The 17,674-nt window shown below is 38.0% G+C and overlaps 1 protein-coding gene across 1 annotated transcript in view; it reads left to right on the top strand.

Moving 5' to 3' along the window:
* The window catches only part of LOC150089156 (PHD finger protein rhinoceros-like), a 327,976-nt gene that overhangs the window by 114,592 nt on the left and 195,710 nt on the right, over positions 1 to 17,674 (top strand). The window contains exons 10-12 of the mRNA XM_090389568.1: positions 9,429 to 9,439; positions 10,092 to 10,116; positions 15,894 to 16,054. Of these exons, the coding sequence (XP_090245694.1) occupies positions 9,429 to 9,439; positions 10,092 to 10,116; positions 15,894 to 16,054 (197 nt within the window). The remainder of the gene's footprint in view (positions 1 to 9,428; positions 9,440 to 10,091; positions 10,117 to 15,893; positions 16,055 to 17,674) is intronic.

Here is a 17,674-nt window from a genome sequence, read left to right as displayed (position 1 = left end):
TTTTTTGTTATTGAAGTTCTAGTAAAGAGCTTTAATAATCTAATTTTTAAATTGTTAGCCTCAAAAACAGGAAAAAAAAAAAAGAAATTTAAACTGGCATAAACTGTGCATCAGTTGAGTGAGACTTGATAATTTTAATTTTTAATAAAAAATTGCACCACTTGCTTTGATAGATTATTCATAACATAATTTGTTCTCCTTCATGTCACTAACATATTTTTTGTTCATGATTAATTTATTTATATGAAATTAACAGTGTTTTTGATTAAATGGTTCTCTTATTTCTCATTAGAATTTTGAGAAAAAAGGATAAAGGCCCATTTAAACTGTAAGTTTTTGTTATTCTTTCATTAAATAATTTAAAACAAATTCTTTTAGCATTTTAGAGAAATATTTTAAGTATTTTATATCTATATAATTGTAGTTGGTTTATCTATATCTATTTAAGTATTTTAGAAATAATTATATGTGCACATTCATTGCCCAAAAAATTAGAAACTTTTTGCAGTTAGCATCAACATATATTTAAATGTAGTTCCTTGTTCTCAGATAAATACTGTGTACTTTTCTGGGGCTTCTTAGTAGAGCTAGTCATGGGGAACAGGTGACCCTTCAGATTTTCAGAAAGGTGTTATTGTTGGAGAATGTTTAGGAGCCACAATTGAGAGAACAGGGTAACTGTTAAACTTTTAAACTGTTAGCCTCAAAAACAGGGAAAAAAAGAAATTTAAACTGGCATAAACTGTGCATCAGTTCAGTGAGACTTCATATAATTTTAATTTTTAATAAAAAATTATACCACTTGCTTTGATAGATTATTCATAACATAATTTGTTCTCCTTCATGTCACTAACATATTTTTTGTTCATGATTAATTTATTTATATGAAATTAACTTAAACAGTGTTTCTGGTTAAACGGCTCTCTTATTTCTCATTAGAATTTTGAGAAAAAAGGATAGAGGCCCATTTAAACTGTAAGTTTTTGTTATTCTTTCATTAAAAAATTTTAAACAAATGCCAAGACTGGACTGAAAAAGAAATGCAGTAGTCAGTTGGTACTCCAAGAACAAGACTGGAGGAATTTAAAACAAATCTTGCATTAGAATAAAAGGTTCCAGTGTGCAGCAAATGACTGAAAAATTCAATTAAGGCAAAGAAAGACCCATTTCAGAAGGAGTTGAAGAACATGGAATTCGGTAGCTGTGTGCTTATATGAAGGCAAGACTGGACTGTGAATTTTTATTTATACTTTTTTGACACTACTAGTAGGGTGATAGTGTAGCTTGAAGGACCTCATGAAGTCATGCATCCAGAATGTCTTGAGTGATTGTCTACCACTCAAGCAACTGGAGATTATATCATGGTATGAGTATGCTGTTTATATGGACTGGATCAATTTGTACTGTTAGTTCTTCTTACTTCCGATGAATATTTATATTGGACCAACTGCATACTGCAGTGCTTCATTTTACTTTAATTGTGGAGGATTCTTTGAACATGACAGTGCAACTAGCCACCATGCAAAAATTGTATCTAAACGGTTTGAGGAACATTCCAAAGATTTTTATCATCTACCCTGGCTGCCCAGTACTACAGATCTCAATCTAATGCTGATATCTAGGATATGTTGGAAAGGTCAGTTCGACTTTGCATTTCTCTACCAACTACAATACAGCAGCTGATGAACATCCTGATGGAAGAATGGTCAGATCTCTCAGATATCTAGTGTAATCCATGCACACGATATGTGCAGCAGGCTGTAATTTGGGCTAAAGGTAGTATTACTAGATATTAAATAAAGGTTTCTAATTTTTTGGCAAGTGAGTATATATACATGTATATTTATCATGTTTTTTATTGATAATCTACTGAATTACAATTTATAAAACCTGTCTCTTCAGTTGTTAATTTGATTGTGGCATGAATCATGTTAATTATTATATTTTTTGTAATATAAGATGCTTGCTGTTTAAAATTTGGCATTCGGTAAAAGTAATATTAATAATAATAAAAAAAAAAAAAAAAATTTTTTGAAATTCAAGATATTCATTTTTTGTAGGATATCTTTGGCAAACTTTTTTTTTTGCATGCTATAGAAAAAATACCGACAAGACTTAGTAATAGTTTTTATAGAATGGTAACAAATCTTGAAGATGAGCACTTCCTTGATATATAACGTTGCTCACAATTACCCTTGGATTTTTGTTGATAGACCATAACATGTAGACATGTGTTGTATGTTATGTAGGGCATCTCCTGTATGGTAGTTCCACTTCACCATGGTACACTGGTGATACAGAACTCTTAAAATGGGTGCATAGTACTATACCCAGAAATGAGTGTAGTACTGTGTTTGGGCATTGTGTGTGTGTGTTATTTAGTTGGTCCTGGCCACTTTGCTACCAGGGTGCACAGATCACCGGGGGGCTACTCCCCATACCATGAAGAAGCAGGCCACAACTATACATGTGCTGCCCTAAATAGACCAAATTGACCATCCACAGACAGTAGTACAAGTCATATGGGTGCCAGCATATCCCTCATCAGCAGGAGAAGCAAACAAGAGCTCAACCCAGAGATTCCAGTGTCCCACCTTCTCTGAGAATGGTAGTACATCCTTGTGCATTAGTAGAGGCATATGATGCAAGAAAGCAAGCTTATGCAGCATCAAGAAAAAAAAAAAAAAAACCTTCCCATTTCACCTATCCATTCGCTTGAAAGGTTTGTCCAATTCTTCCTTAAATTTATTTATGCTATCAGCCTCTGCAATGACGGAAGTTTGTTCCAGCAATCAGCAAATGCATGCGCACACACACACACCCACACACATAAAATCATACCCATTCAATTTCATGCAAGGATAGAAGAAATTGAAAAGGAAGAACTAGAAGTGTAAAGAAAAGACAAAACAACATAAAATGATCCTGCACCTAATGGTTGTTTAGTAGCAGTGTACCTGCTAGCACCACTAATTTGGTGCTAGCAGGTACAGAGGGAGGTCAGAAGACATTTTAATCATAAGTTACTCGTGAAGATATGAACCTGAGTGATACACTTGAAGAAAACGAGTGGTGAACCTTGATTTCATCAGTAGGGATCTAAGTAGATCCAAGACATGAAGAATGTAGACTTAGAAGGTTGTGGGCGCCTCCGTAGCCAGGTGGGAAGGAGCAGCAGTGCGTAGCACATGTTTCTTGATTAGACCGGGGTTCGAGCCCGTCACCACCAAATACGGAGGATGCGGAAAGGTCAGGAAATGACCACCGCATATCCCGGAGCAATATGGCCTTAGTTGCTAATGCTCCTAAAAACCAAATAACAACATAGAAGGTTGTGTATAATTGTTGGTATAGTTTAAATAGTTTAAATTTCAGAAGGATTGGCTAGCCACAGTGATAGTAGTGTCTGTCCTGAGAAAGTTTTAGAAGGTTATAAAACTTTGGTTTGAAATAAGGTCATGTTCTTTTCCAGGAGAGAAATCATGTTAAGGCTTATATTTCTTGATGGAGATCTTGATAGAGGTTGCAACAAAACAAAACATGATGCCAGTCCTCCACAGAATTACAGACACAAACATTAATAGCTGAAAGATTAATCCTGGGTAATTTTGCATTTAGTTAGTTAGTTTTTTGGTTTTTAGGAGCATTAGCAACTAAGGCCATATTGCTTCGGGGATATGCGGTGGTCATTCCCTGACCTTTCCGCATCCTCCGTATTTGGTGGTCACGGGCTCGAAACCCAGTCTAATCAAGAAGCGTGTGCTACGCATTGCTGCTCCTGCCCACCTGGCTACGGAGGCCCTTTGCATTTAGTAAATCATGACCAGTTAAAAGGTGATGAGATAAATAAATTTCAGGGGAAAACCACTTTTGTATATTCTTTTCAGATATTAGGGATAAAAGATTTGCTTGTTTTTTGGAAAGAGGACTTCCTAGATTGCCATCTTGGTAATATAATATTCCAGCATTTATTCTTTTCATTTTAAGGAAGATGTGTAACATCTAAGGAAATATCTGCAAAATTTAATGTTTTTCTTTTTCTGATATAATAATTAATTTATTTAAATATTATGTGAAGGTTAAGAGTTGGAGTTCTTGCTAAAACTTGTAAAGACAGAAGTACATACATACTATTCTGCAGGTTCCTAACATTGCCCAAAGAAAATATTGTTGTTCTATGCTCGGGGTAGTGGAAAATGAAAAAGACATGGGGATAATAATTGTGCAGTCAGATATGAAGTTGTCTGAGCAGAGCAGACAGTCTGCAAGGGCAGCCTGTCTGCTGGAGTTAGTCAATGATATACAGGAATTTTGCTTGTAAGGATGATAAAGGTGATTATCCCATTGTACAAAGCAGTGTTAGGCCACATCTTGAGGAAAGATGTAGAGCTGGTGTAATAGGTACAGAGAAGGGAAATGAGATTGGTGAGGGATACAAAAGAGTGCTCTTACCAAGAAAGGCTTCAATTCTGCAAATTGCAGCATCTGGAGACTAGGCACCTGCAAAGTGATCTAATTGAGGTGTTTAAGACTTTGGATGTCCTGAGAAACTCAGGACATCCAAAGTCTTAAACATTAATCTTGCTCAGACTGTGCATGTGAGGAGGCATATATTCAAATTTAGGAAGGATGGTTGCAGAAAAGATGTGTGGAAATTTCCCTTCAGCCAACGGGTGGTTTATTGCTGGAACAGGCTTCCATCTGTTGTGTAAGTGGATAGTTTGAATAAATACAAGAAAGAACTAGACAAACTATTGGAAGAAAGAACTAGGCAAACTTGGAGAGGGGCCTGTTAGGTCCCATTCAAGATACTTCCATGGGCACTGTTCTTCTGAATTGGCTTCTATAATTCCCGCTCTCTCTTTCAAAACAGTCCAAACACGTGCCGCCACCAGCCAACATCCATTTACTGTCCAACTTCAAACTCACAGAACTAACTTTTCATCTTCCTCGTTTATTCATTCAACTGCCGTTTTCTGGAACAACCTTACTTCATACGTATTTCCTGAAAATTACAGTCTACAGAAGTTCAAGTCCAATGTCAATAAATATCTTCTTTCGTCTTCTGAACCTCCAACCTAAGCACGGTACTAAGTACTGTAGGTTCGTATACCTCTCGTGTTTGGGGTTTACATTAAAAAAAAAAAAAAAAAAAACGTGCCTTTTTCATTTTTTGTGTGAGGAGGGGGCATCTTAGAACGACGGGCTACAAGTCCATTTTTGAAAGGCATCTTCTGACTGTTACTGCACTTGCTACTACTCCTGTATGTTCTTCCCATTCTCTTTTCAGCTCAGACAAAGAAGCTTTATGGTTTTTAAGCACAAGCGCTTCAAAACGCGATCCTGTTTTGGCGTAGAGACTCGTTTGCATCCGATTCCTTTTTTCCTATCAGCATAACCGGTATTCTTGAGTTTGAAAAGAAATCTACTCACTGTCGACTGATTACAAGACACTCGATAAGCAATATGATGGGAAGAACATCCTTCCTCGTGTAAAGCAACAATAACAGTCTTTCTTCATGGTGTCAACTGCACGTAACTTGCCATCCTGACACAAGCAAGGAATGACTGCAAGAAATGAACTCTGGCAGAGCATGCTTATACAGGGTGTTTCAGTTAAACGTTTCAGAACTTCTAAGAGGGGTAGGGTACATCCTGACAACTCGAAATCATATAGCAATGTGGGGTCGGAAATGCTTTCCTGAAGCGGTGTCGTACACAGAAGCACCATAAAGAAAAGAGACCGTAAGTGAGAAATCGTTTTAATAATACATGAAAAGAAGCAAAAGGTACATGGATTAAAGTAAGTGTTCGAAGTTTCTTCCACGGGCTACAATGCACGCCTCACATCTCCGACGCATGGACATCCGAACATTCTGGAATACTCCAGGCGAATTTCAAATTTCTTCGGCAGCTACTGCGATTCTTGCAACCAGCTCCTCAGCATTGTCAACAGGGGTGTCATAAACTAGCGATTTCATATGACCCCAGAAATAAAAATCAAGACATGATAGGTCGGGTGACCGAGCAGGCCAACGCACGGCACCACCACGTCCGATCCACTGTTGACCAAATGTGACATCCAGGTAGTTACGAACATCTCCGCTATAATGGGCAGGGGCTCCATCGTGTTGGAACCACATTGTCTGGTGCGTCGATGCAGAAATCTGTTCATCTCTCAAAAGTTGTGGCAATACTTGCTGCAGAAAGATCAAGTAGATAGGTCCGGTTAGACGACACGGTAACAGGTAAGGTCCGATGAGGTGATCTCCCATAATACCGGCCCATACATTGACCGAAAATCGAATCTGTGCTGCATGACGTCGTATTGCATGCGGGTTCTCGACCGCCCAGATATGGTCGTTATGCGTGTTGAAAATTCCTTCCCTTTTGAAGGATGCCTCATCGGAAAACAACACTTCAGCAGGAAAAGGGGGATTTGTAGCACATTTTCCAAGGTACCACTGTGCGAAAGCAATACGAGGTGCATAATCCTCCGGTTGCTGTGTCTGGACACGCTGCCTGGAGTATTCCAGAATGTTCGGATGTCCATGCATGGGAGATGTGAGGCGTGCATTGTAGCCCGTGGAAGAAACTTCGAACACTTACTTTAATCCATGTACCTTTTGCTTCTTTTCATGTATTATTAAAACGATTTCTCACTTACGGTCTCTTTTCTTTATGGTGCTTCTGTGTACAACACCGCTTCAGGAAAGCATTTCCGACCCCACATTGCTATATGATTTCGAGTTGTCAGGATGTACCCTACCCCTCTTAGAAGTTCTGAAACGTTTAACTGAAACACCCTGTATAAGCATGCTCTGCCAGAGTTCATTTCTTGCAGTCATTCCTTGCTTGTGTCAGGATGGCAAGTTACGTGCAGTTGACACCATGAAGAAAGACTGTTATTGTTGCTTTACACGAGGAAGGATGTTCTTCCCATCATATTGCTTATCGAGTGTCTTGTAATCAGTCGACAGTGAGTAGATTTCTTTTCAAACTCAAGAATACCGGTTATGCTGATAGGAAAAAAGGAATCGGATGCAAACGAGTCTCTACGCCAAAACAGGATCGCGTTTTGAAGCGCTTGTGCTTAAAAACCATAAAGCTTCTTTGTCTGAGCTGAAAAGAGAATGGGAAGAACATACAGGAGTAGTAGCAAGTGCAGTAACAGTCAGAAGATGCCTTTCAAAAATGGACTTGTAGCCCGTCGTCCTAAGATGCCCCCTCCTCACACAAAAAATGAAAAAGGCACGTTTTTTTTTTTTTTTTTTTAATGTAAACCCCAAACACGAGAGGTATACGAACCTATAGTACTTAGTACCGTGCTTAGGTTGGAGGTTCAGAAGACGAAAGAAGATATTTATTGACATTGGACTTGAACTTCTGTAGACTGTAATTTTCAGGAAATACGTATGAAGTAAGGTTGTTCCAGAAAACGGCAGTTGAATGAATAAACGAGGAAGATGAAAAGTTAGTTCTGTGAGTTTGAAGTTGGACAGTAAATGGATGTTGGCTGGTGGCGGCACGTGTTTGGACTGTTTTGAAAGAGAGAGCGGGAATTATAGAAGCCAATTCAGAAGAACAGTGCCCATGGAAGTATCTGTAGAAGAGGCATGCTGCAGAAACAGTACGTCTATGAGACAGCGAGTGGAGAGACTCTGTTAGAGATGAATCATTAATTAACCTAACTGCCCTCTTCTGAATGGAATCAAGAAGCCTGAGAGAGGTTTTGGGGGCACCACCCCAGATGTGGGAACAATATTCCATGGCAGGGCGGATTTGCGATTTATACAGAGTGAGCAGCTGTTTGGAAGAAAAGTAACGCCGAGAGCGAAAGAGAAAACCAAGTTTTTTAGATGCAGAGGAAGCAATATTTGTAATGTGCTTGTACCAAGAGAGATTAGAAGTAAGGCTAATCCCCAAAAGAGATATCATTTTGCCTAGAAATCGGAGTGTCACCAAAGATAAGCATAGGAGCAGAAGAATCTTTTTTCCGAGATATAAGACAAGACTAAGTTTTAGAAGGGTTGAAACCAACTACGTTGTCTTTGCCCAACTTTTTTTTTTTTTATGAGAACCCCAAACACGAGAGGTATTATAACCTATAGTACTTAGTACCGTGCTTGGGTTGGAGGTTGAGAAGACGAAAGAAGATATTTGTTGATATTGGACTTGAACTTCTGTAGATTGTAATTTTCAGGAAATACGTATGAAGGAAGGTTGTTCCAGAAAACGGCAGTTGAATGAATAAATGAGGAAGATGAAAAGTTGGTTCTGTGGGTTTGAAGTTGGACAGTAAATGGATGTTGGCTGGTGGCGGCACGTGTTCGGACTGTTTTGAAAGAGAGAGCGGGAATTATAGAAGCCAATTCAGAAGAACAGTGCCCATGGAAGTATCTGTAGAAGAGGCATGCAGCAGAAACAGTGCGTCTATGAGACAGCGAGTGGAGAGACTCTGTTAGAGATGAATCATTAATTAACCTAACTGCCCTCTTCTGAATGGAATCAAGAAGCCTGAGAGAGGTTTTGGGGGCACCACCCCAGATGTGGGAACAATATTCCATGGCAGGGCGGATTTGCGATTTATACAGAGTGAGCAGCTGTTTGGAAGAAAAGTAACGCCGAGAGCGAAAGAGAAAACCAAGTTTTTTAGATGCAGAGGAAGCAATATTTGTAATGTGCTTGTGCCAAGAGAGATTAGAAGTCAGGGTAACCCCCAAAAGAGATATATCATTTTGCCTAGAAATTGGAGTGTCACTAAAGATAAGCATAGGAGCAGAAGAATCCTTTTTGCGAGATATAAGACAAGATTGAGTTTTAGAAGGGTTGAAATCAACTAAGTTGTCTTTGCCCCACTGGAGAATTACCCGAAGATCGGCATTTAAGGAATTGGTAACAGATTTTCGAGAAGTTGAAACTGATTGAACAGGGCAACGTTTCTCAAAATGGAAAGTGGAATGCAATGTGCTATCATCATAAATACTATGGATAGGATTTACAGTCAATGGAAGAAGGTCATTGATATACAAGAGGAAAAGAGTGGGGGAGGGAAAGAACTGAACCTTGGGGGACACCTACATTAGTGGAGAAGTTAGAAGACAGAGAGCCATCAACTATCACCCTCAGTGAGCGATCAGAGAGAAAACTGGATAACCAATTACTAAAAACAGTTGGCAAACCATAAGATGGAAGCTTGTTTAGAAGACCTTTATGCCAAACACAATCGAAAGCCTTCGAGATGTCAAGAGCGACTACTTGTGTTTCACCGAACCTTTCCATTGAATTAGTCCATAAATGGGTAACATAAGCCAGAACATCACAAGTGGATTGACACTGACGGAATCCATACTGGCGATTGTTGATCAGATGGAAGGTTTCTAGGTAGTTTAAGAGTTGGTGGTTAATTGATTTCTTCATTACTGTAGAAAGAGTAGAAGTAATTGCAATGGGATGATAATGGGATTGGAGGGATTTGTCACCCTTTTTAGGAACTGGCTGGATATGAGCAAATTTCCAAGCAGAAGGAAAAACACCTTTGGAATAAGAAAGTGAAAAAAGGCAGCAAAGAATAGGAGTAAGTTCAGGAGCACAGGTTTTGAGTACAAGTGAAGAAATACCATCGGGACCTGGAGCTTTCTTAGCAGCAAGATTCGTCAAAATCCTTCTGACATCCCTTTCATGGAAGACCACAGGAGGCATTGAATGGAGCGTGTTGGGAATGGCGGGAGGTGTTTTACCAAGGTCATTAATACATGAGTTGGAAGAAATATGGGATGCTAGCAAGTCAGCTTTATCCTTGGCTGAAGTGACAACAGAACCATCTGGTTTAGACAGAGATGGGCAGAAGTTGCAGCCAATAGCTTTGGCAAGGGACCAGAATGCTTGGCTACCATTAGGGCAAGAAGCAAGTTTTCTACTCTTAGCCTATTCAAACTTTAGTTTAGACTGATTAATAACTGCTTTACAATTGTTGCGAGCTTTGGTGTAGGCAGAAAATGAAACTGAAGAAATAGAAACAAGGAAATTACGATATGCAACATTCTTCTCATGAACAGCCTTAGCATATTTATTGGAAAATCAAGGTTTAGATAAAGGACAAGATTTTAAAGTGGAGTGTGGGATGAAGGATTCCGTTCCTGCAAGAATAATTTCACTGACACGGTCTGAAGAAACGTTGACATCAGAAGTTTTGAAACAGTAATCCGACCAAGGAAAAGAAGAAAAGAAATCTCGCAGGTCATCCCATTTTGCATTCAGCAACACGAGGTAGTAGTAGTAGTAGTGACATGTGATGCAAGAAAGCAAATGTATCAGCTTATGCAGCATCAGCCAAAAAAAAAAAAAACGCACCATTCCCTCCAAATGCCTGTCCAGTTCCTCCTTAAATTTATTCAACCTATCAACTTCCCCAGCGACAGATGGAAGTTTGTTCCAGCAATTAACCAACCGCTGGCTAAAGGCAAATTTCCGCACATCTATTCTACATCTGTCCTTTCTTAATTTGAATTTATGCCCCCTTAGGTTCGTAATCTGAACAAGTGGAAGGATCGCATCAGAATTCAGCATGCTGAACCCATTCAAGGCCTTATACACCTCAATCAGATCACCACGCAGGTGCCTAGTCTCCAGCCACTGCAATTTGCAGAACTTAAGCCTCTCTTGATAAGAGGATCCCTTCATACCCCTCACCAATCTTGTTGCCCTTCTCTGTACACGTTCAAGTAAATCTACATCCTTCCTAAAATGAGGCCTCCAGACCTGTACGCAGTACTCAAGGCGTGGCCTGACCATTGCCTTATACAGAGGGATAATCACCTCCTTTTCCCTGCTAGCAAAATTCCTATATATCATTGACAAAACCCCTGCCCTGGCGGTCTGTCTGCATTGCTCAGACCTATCATTGACCTGCCCTGGCGGCCTGTCTGCATTGCTCAGAAAACTTCATATCTACCTGCACAATTACTCCCAGGTCTTTTTCATTTTCTACCACCTTAAGTGTAGCACCACACAGTTGGTACGTTTCTCAGTTGCCACTTCTTAGCCCATCTGCCCAAATTATCTAGATCCTGTTGCAGTAGCACACTGCCATTACTGTCATTAACAACCCTGCCAACCTTTGTATCATCTGCAAACTTCGACACTAAGCCTGATATACCTTCATCAGGTTGGGAATAGCCATGAGATAAAGGCTCCATTGGAGAAGAGACAATCACCAAGTTGTGATTTGAAGTGCCTAAAGGACCTCTCACTTCGACCGTGTACTTAGAAGGGTTGTTTGTGAGAAAAAGATCAAGCGTGTTGGCTGTATGATTAAGATTTTCCAGTATTCTTGTAGGTAAATGAACAATCTGTGCAAGGTCATTAGTAATTGCAAAAGCCTCAGCATCTTGTCCAGCTGGGTCGGTGTGACTAGAAAACGGAAGCCAGCTGGAGTTGTAAACATTAAAATCACCAAGGAAAATTACCTCACTGTGAGGAAAGTTGGACTGGAGAAAGTCAAGTTGCAAAGAGAGGAAGTCAAAGACTTCAAGTGATTAGTGGAGTTGGGAGAACGGTAGAGACAACAGATGAATTTTACCTAATGAGGTAGAGAGATTTTAAGCCAGAGAAGATCAAAGAGAGGAGATTCCAAATTGCCAAGTCTCTGACAGGGAATATCAGAACGGACATATGCACAAGTACCACCTTTGAGGCGAAAGGAATCATAGAGCGAATAATTTGGGCATCTGAGATGAGCAGTAGTTGAATCAACCGATAACTGAGATTCTGTCAGAAAAAGTACATGGGGTTTGGCAGACTGCAAGTGGAAATGGACATCGTTAAGATTAGAATTGAGACCACGTATATTTGTGAAATGAATTAGGAAGTGCTTGGGGGGTTTAGATCTTTTCGCAGATAAGCTTGCTCTATTAGTTTGACAATTCATGGTGTATTTAATAGTTAGAAAAAGTGGGTGGGACATGCTGTATGAAGTAATGAAATTTTTGGATATGGCATACACATGGTAAGAATATACCCAAATCCTTGACATAACGTGGCCTCGACAATGCTCCCCGCATACACACTACTCGTACTCCCTCCAGTCACTATCTGGCAGAGTAGAGGTAGCAAGATTATACACTAGCTGATCTGGAAGCCTCCTAGAGGTTCGGTCCGGTGTACTAACTTGCGGCTGGCCTGCGAACAACGCTTTAGAGCTGTACCCTCGAAATAGAAGGAATATTGGATCTCACCATGATGTTCATCATAACCTCACAAGTAATCAATCATACTACGTGATGGAAGAGATAGGAAAGCCTCCAATAAGCAAAGTGGTGGTATTGCACCGGTTGATGAGAGTCATCTACCACCTAGTACTGCCTGGTAACATAGAGGGCTGGCATTCCTCCATGTGGTGTGGGCACCACACCTTGACCCCTGCTTACGTTGGTTCACACCTTGGTGGTCACCCCCATGTACTTGTGCATGGAGGTTATATCCAGGATTACTACAGTCCCACCATTGTGAAGGTGCAAGCAGAGGATTTGGTTGTCACAGACCGTCCGGACTTCTGCTGAAATTGGGTCCACTTGACTTGAGTGTCTCCCGAATATCAGTTTCATCAGTGTTTTAGACTTCCAGGTAGCAAGTGCAGCTTGTCTGGCATATCTGAGAGAATGTCTGTGACAACCTCAAGGACCTAATTTGGTGTAAGGAGCATGTCAAGTGGATTCCCAAGCAGTGGAAGTCAGCTTTTTTCTTGGATGAGAAGAAATTCAACCTGCATGACTCTGATGAGAGACAAACGATTCGCCATAGACGTGGTGAAGAATACTATCCAGACTGTATGATGTCTACAGTGAAATTCCCTACCAGTAAAATGGTATCAGGCTGCATTTCATATCGCAGAGTAGGTCACCTGCAGTTTATAAAAGGTTCCGTAAATGCCAATGGATAACTGGCTATATTGGAAGGCAAATTGCTGCCAACCATTAGAGACCATTTCAACCTGCCAAGTAACTGAATCTTTCAGGACGATTCTGCTCCTTGTTATCAGGCAAAAAGTGTAAGTAGGCATTTCTGTAGTTACTTTAGCTTCATTTCTGCATTAGAAGTTAGACAGTAATGTGTTTACATTTGTTACAGGTGAAAAAATGGTTGGAAGAACAGTGGTCCATTACAACTCTTAGCTGGCTAGGAAACAGCCTGGACCTGAATCCTATAGAGAACTGTTGGCATCGTGTGGAATCTGCAGTTGCTAGAAAGAAACCAAAGACACTTTGTGAACTTCAGAAAGCCATTATTTGTGTTTGGAACCACAAACTATCAATTGATTATCTTCAGAAATTGATCTTGTTGTCAATGCTTCGAAGGTGTACTGCTGTCATCAGGGCCAGAGGTGGTTCAACTAAATATTAGTTTGCACCTGGTGAACTTTTCATTTTGTTTTCCATTTAAAATGATAAACTGAATCAAATTGAGGGCTTCTGAATTATGACAATTCAGCCATAATTGTCATGTTTACCAAAACTGTTGTATAAAGGTTGCAAATGCTCATTTTGGAATATTTTGAGAGCACCTGTCAAATATTACTTAACATACCATCGCGAAAAAGGGTTAGAAATGTGAAATTCCTAGGTGATGCACTTTCTTTGAACACTACTGTTCAAAGAAATATATATATATATATATATATATATATATATATATATATATACATGAGTTAGAAAAGTTCAGAATTCTTTGTCTTCTGATCATGGAAAACTGGTAGCTGTTGGAATGGTTTTGCAGTTTCGAGAGAGAGTGAATAAAATATATAGTATAAAATACAAAAATTTCGCTGTCAGTCTGTCTGTTTTGCATGCTGTAAATCTTTAAAGTGATCTCTAATGCCATCATTGAACATTATGCAATTTTTAATTAATGATGTGGTCATAAATATGTTTTGATTATATATGGAACTATATATGGAATTATATATATATCCATGATTAACAGTTGATTATACAGTAGACTCTAGATTTTCCGGGATAGATGGTAAAAAAAATATTCCCGGATAATTGATTTCCCGGTTAATCCAAAAATACAGTAAGTCCCCGACATACATAAGAGATATATTCCAGGACTTCTTACCCAAGTCGAGTTTCACGTAACTCGGGAATGACTAATAAAATATTGCTACTAAATCCCCAATCTGCCAAAATTACAAAAACCACAAAATATTCTCAGAAGAATGAAGAAAAATAGTTATATATTTTTAATTAGTTCAATTAAAAACTTTGTGGGGGACAGTGGTGAAGTAGCTGGAATGGCACATAAGAAAAGAAAGCAAAGAAGGAAGAAAAAACACGTTATTGAACTGTAAAAACTGATATGTATTTCGTAGCATTGGTTATTATACTTGACTTTCATTGGTGCCGACTGCTTCTCGTATTCTGTCTTTCTCGTTTATTGTGTTCACCGTTGCCGCTGACAAATCTGAATTCCACACGATACTTGTTGTTTGTCCATTTTTATACATCCTTATTATTTTAATTTTCTGATCCAAATCGATCGCTTTCCTTTTCTTTGATAGACTTACTAGTACCGCTGTCACTTATTCTCTTAGTCGGTAATATGATAACAGTCAAAATTAAATTTTGTGAAAAGAACTTCACAGGGTTAAGGTGAAAACTCACTATTACCACCCCACACATTTTACTAAAGCACATTTCTGGAGGTCACTGCCATAAAACAATAAAAACAATTTGCACTTTCCGGGTTACTGGACTTCTCTGTTACTGCAATTCATTATAAACAGTAGTAAACTCGATCTTATTGCATTTGCATTAATACTGATAGCTGGAATTCTGTGAGTTTTTACGTTATTATGGTGAAATGTGTGTCCCCTTCACTGAAATCTTCAGTCATATAAAAAAAATATGTAAATAACGTAACGTAAGTCGGGGACTTACTGTATCGAAAAATGTTCAGTAACCTACGTGAAAAGTATGGCAATAGATGAAAAACGAAAAACTTACCACCCACTACTTGCGTGTCCAGTATGATGCATCCGTTTATTTTTTACAATGTCATGTATGGTTTGGTCACCAACATTATAAGGGTTCTTTAGAGATTTAACAGATGCACCGTTTTCAAACTTTTTGTATGAAAGCACAACTCTTGCGTTTGCCCATCATTTTTGCAATTTCTAAACAAAAAAAAAAAATTCAGAATCCTTGACATAAATAATGAAACAAAATTTGCCCTTTTAGGTGCAACGGAACACAACAATCAACGCGACACACTAAAACAAACTAAACATTTGGTCTCCTTTTTTTTTTTTTTTTTTATAGCAGCGGGTGTGAAGACAGTGGGGGGTTGCAAGATAATAGGTACACTAATATCCCAGTAACGATTTATAATGTCGCTTATTTACTTACAACTTGCAAAACATCTGTTTATACCTCTTCTAGTTATTATTTGAATTTTATGATTTTTTTATTTTTTTTTATTTTTAATTTGGAATCTTGAAGTGTCCCGGTAAATGGAGAGTCTGCTGTATATGATCACAATATTTAGAACTACCGCGTGCGTGTGTGTGTGTGTGTGTAAGATAGTTATATGTGGTATTAGGAGGAAAGGAACTGAATAAGTTTGTACATACCAACAAAGAAAGAAATATATGTAAAAACATCTGTAGTAAATTAATTACTAAATGTTTTTGAGACAGGAGATGATATTCAGTTTACAGCATAGAAATATGAAGTCAAAATTCACCTTCATAAAAATAGTCTGAGGTCTTAATTATAATTGTTCTTTATATAATTATCCTATAGCTACATTTACACAATATCAGGCATAATAAAGAAAATTTTAGAACTAATGATTAATGTTATTAATTTTAATCTTCTTTGTTTTTATTGTTGCAGTCCTAAGAAATACATAAGATGTACACATGACAAGTTCTTTTCCAATGACATTCACATTCTTACTAATGTTGCAACACAAGCAGAAAAAGTGTGTCGGTATGATATGGATGATTTAGATGTCCAGTGGTTAAATGTGTTGAATGAGGAAAGAAGTGCATTAGGTAAGTTAATATTGCCATGAATTTTGGTGTTTAGATGATAATTTCAGTTCATTACAGCAGCTGGGATTTTGACTGCCATCAGCCTTTCGAGGGTGTTAGTAATTTGTGCAGTACTTGCACATCATCAAGAGCAAACTTTTGAAAATGTCCATAATTTTTTCATGTGGATGCTTGTCATTATAATTTTTTGCACAGCATGTATCAATTTTAATTTTTTATTTTTTTATTATTATTATTTTATTTATTATTTTGTCATTATTAATTTTTGTCATTATAATTTTTTGCACAGCATGTATCAATTTCAAATTTTTTATTTTTTTATTATTATTATTTTATTTATTATTTTTTTGCTGTTACAATAATTTATTGTTTATGTTCAATAGCTGAGAATTCATAAATTGCAAAACATTACCAAAATTGATAGTAGGTATTCATTGTTTTATTTAATATATGTGTATCATTTTAAACTGCGTGTACATAGTTGTGAAGGCTTCCTGTTTTTAGAAGCTGCAAAATTTCAGTTAATTCTTACTTTGTGGTACTTATGTATCTTGGTGGAATATCACTATTAGCATTAGTAAGGCCGAATGAAACAAGGAAGCAAACTTTCTGCATCAGCCAAAAAAAAAAAAAAAAAAAAAAAAAAAACTCTTAAAAAAAAAAACAGAACATTTACATTCCCACGAGGTAGTCATCCTCTTTTGCTTTAAACTTAGTCAGATTAACTGTCTCCACCACATTGGTAAGCAATTTATTCCAGTATTTGACAACCCACTGCCCATACGTGAACTTCATGAGATCCAGTCTTTTGTTATTCCCTGAGATTTTTAGATGCAGTCTCCAGACCTGAATGAAGTATTCCAAGTACATCTAACCAATGTCTAATAAAGAAAGATAATGATGTCCTTCACCCCAATAACAAAGGTCATATAAATTATAGACAGGACACCCTGTGTCTTCCTAATCCCCTGCAAGAAATGTATTGTTTATGTTATGCAAGTATTATGTTGAAGCAGAAGATAAAATAGTTACTCCAGTAGTTGTGCTACACCTGACAGATCCTTTGCATATATAATTTCAAATAAACAAATTTTCACTTCCAAAACTGTTTTTATAAAGGTTTATCTGTATTTTTGAAGGTACTGAAATTTCAAACATCAGCATTAAACTGACAATTAATATGCAGTAGTTATTTTGGAGAGTTACCTGCATGGGACCTGTCAGGTCCCATGCAAGCATAATGATTTTGTGTATTCCATGCTTCTTGGACAGTACATGAAGGAGACTATGTATTAGAATACATAGTAACTAGAGATAAAGCTGGGCACATTGTTACACACCAGAAGGCAAATGCAAGTTCAGACTGGTTCCATACCTCAACCAAGGAAAGTCTGTACCCACTCATCAGCTCGGAAAGGTTAATCACAGTATTGCTGGATCATGAAGGAATAATTCTGCAGAGAGAGATGAAGTAGCATTTAAAAATATGGAGCATCCTATAGCTTTCCACTGTATGCTGTATATTTAAATACTCTGTTTTTCATTAATAATAATTATATAATTTTATATAATATATAGGTTGACCTCGATTAATGTGATTAATTCGTCCTGCGAGTGCAT

This window comes from Mastigoproctus giganteus, chromosome 2 (genome assembly GCF_048544385.1).
Source record: "Mastigoproctus giganteus isolate SK-2022 chromosome 2, ASM4854438v1, whole genome shotgun sequence".
NCBI lineage: Eukaryota > Metazoa > Arthropoda > Arachnida > Uropygi > Thelyphonidae > Mastigoproctus > Mastigoproctus giganteus.
The sequence above is the reverse complement of the archived record's forward strand: the minus strand, read 5'-3'. Positions and strand labels throughout refer to the sequence as shown.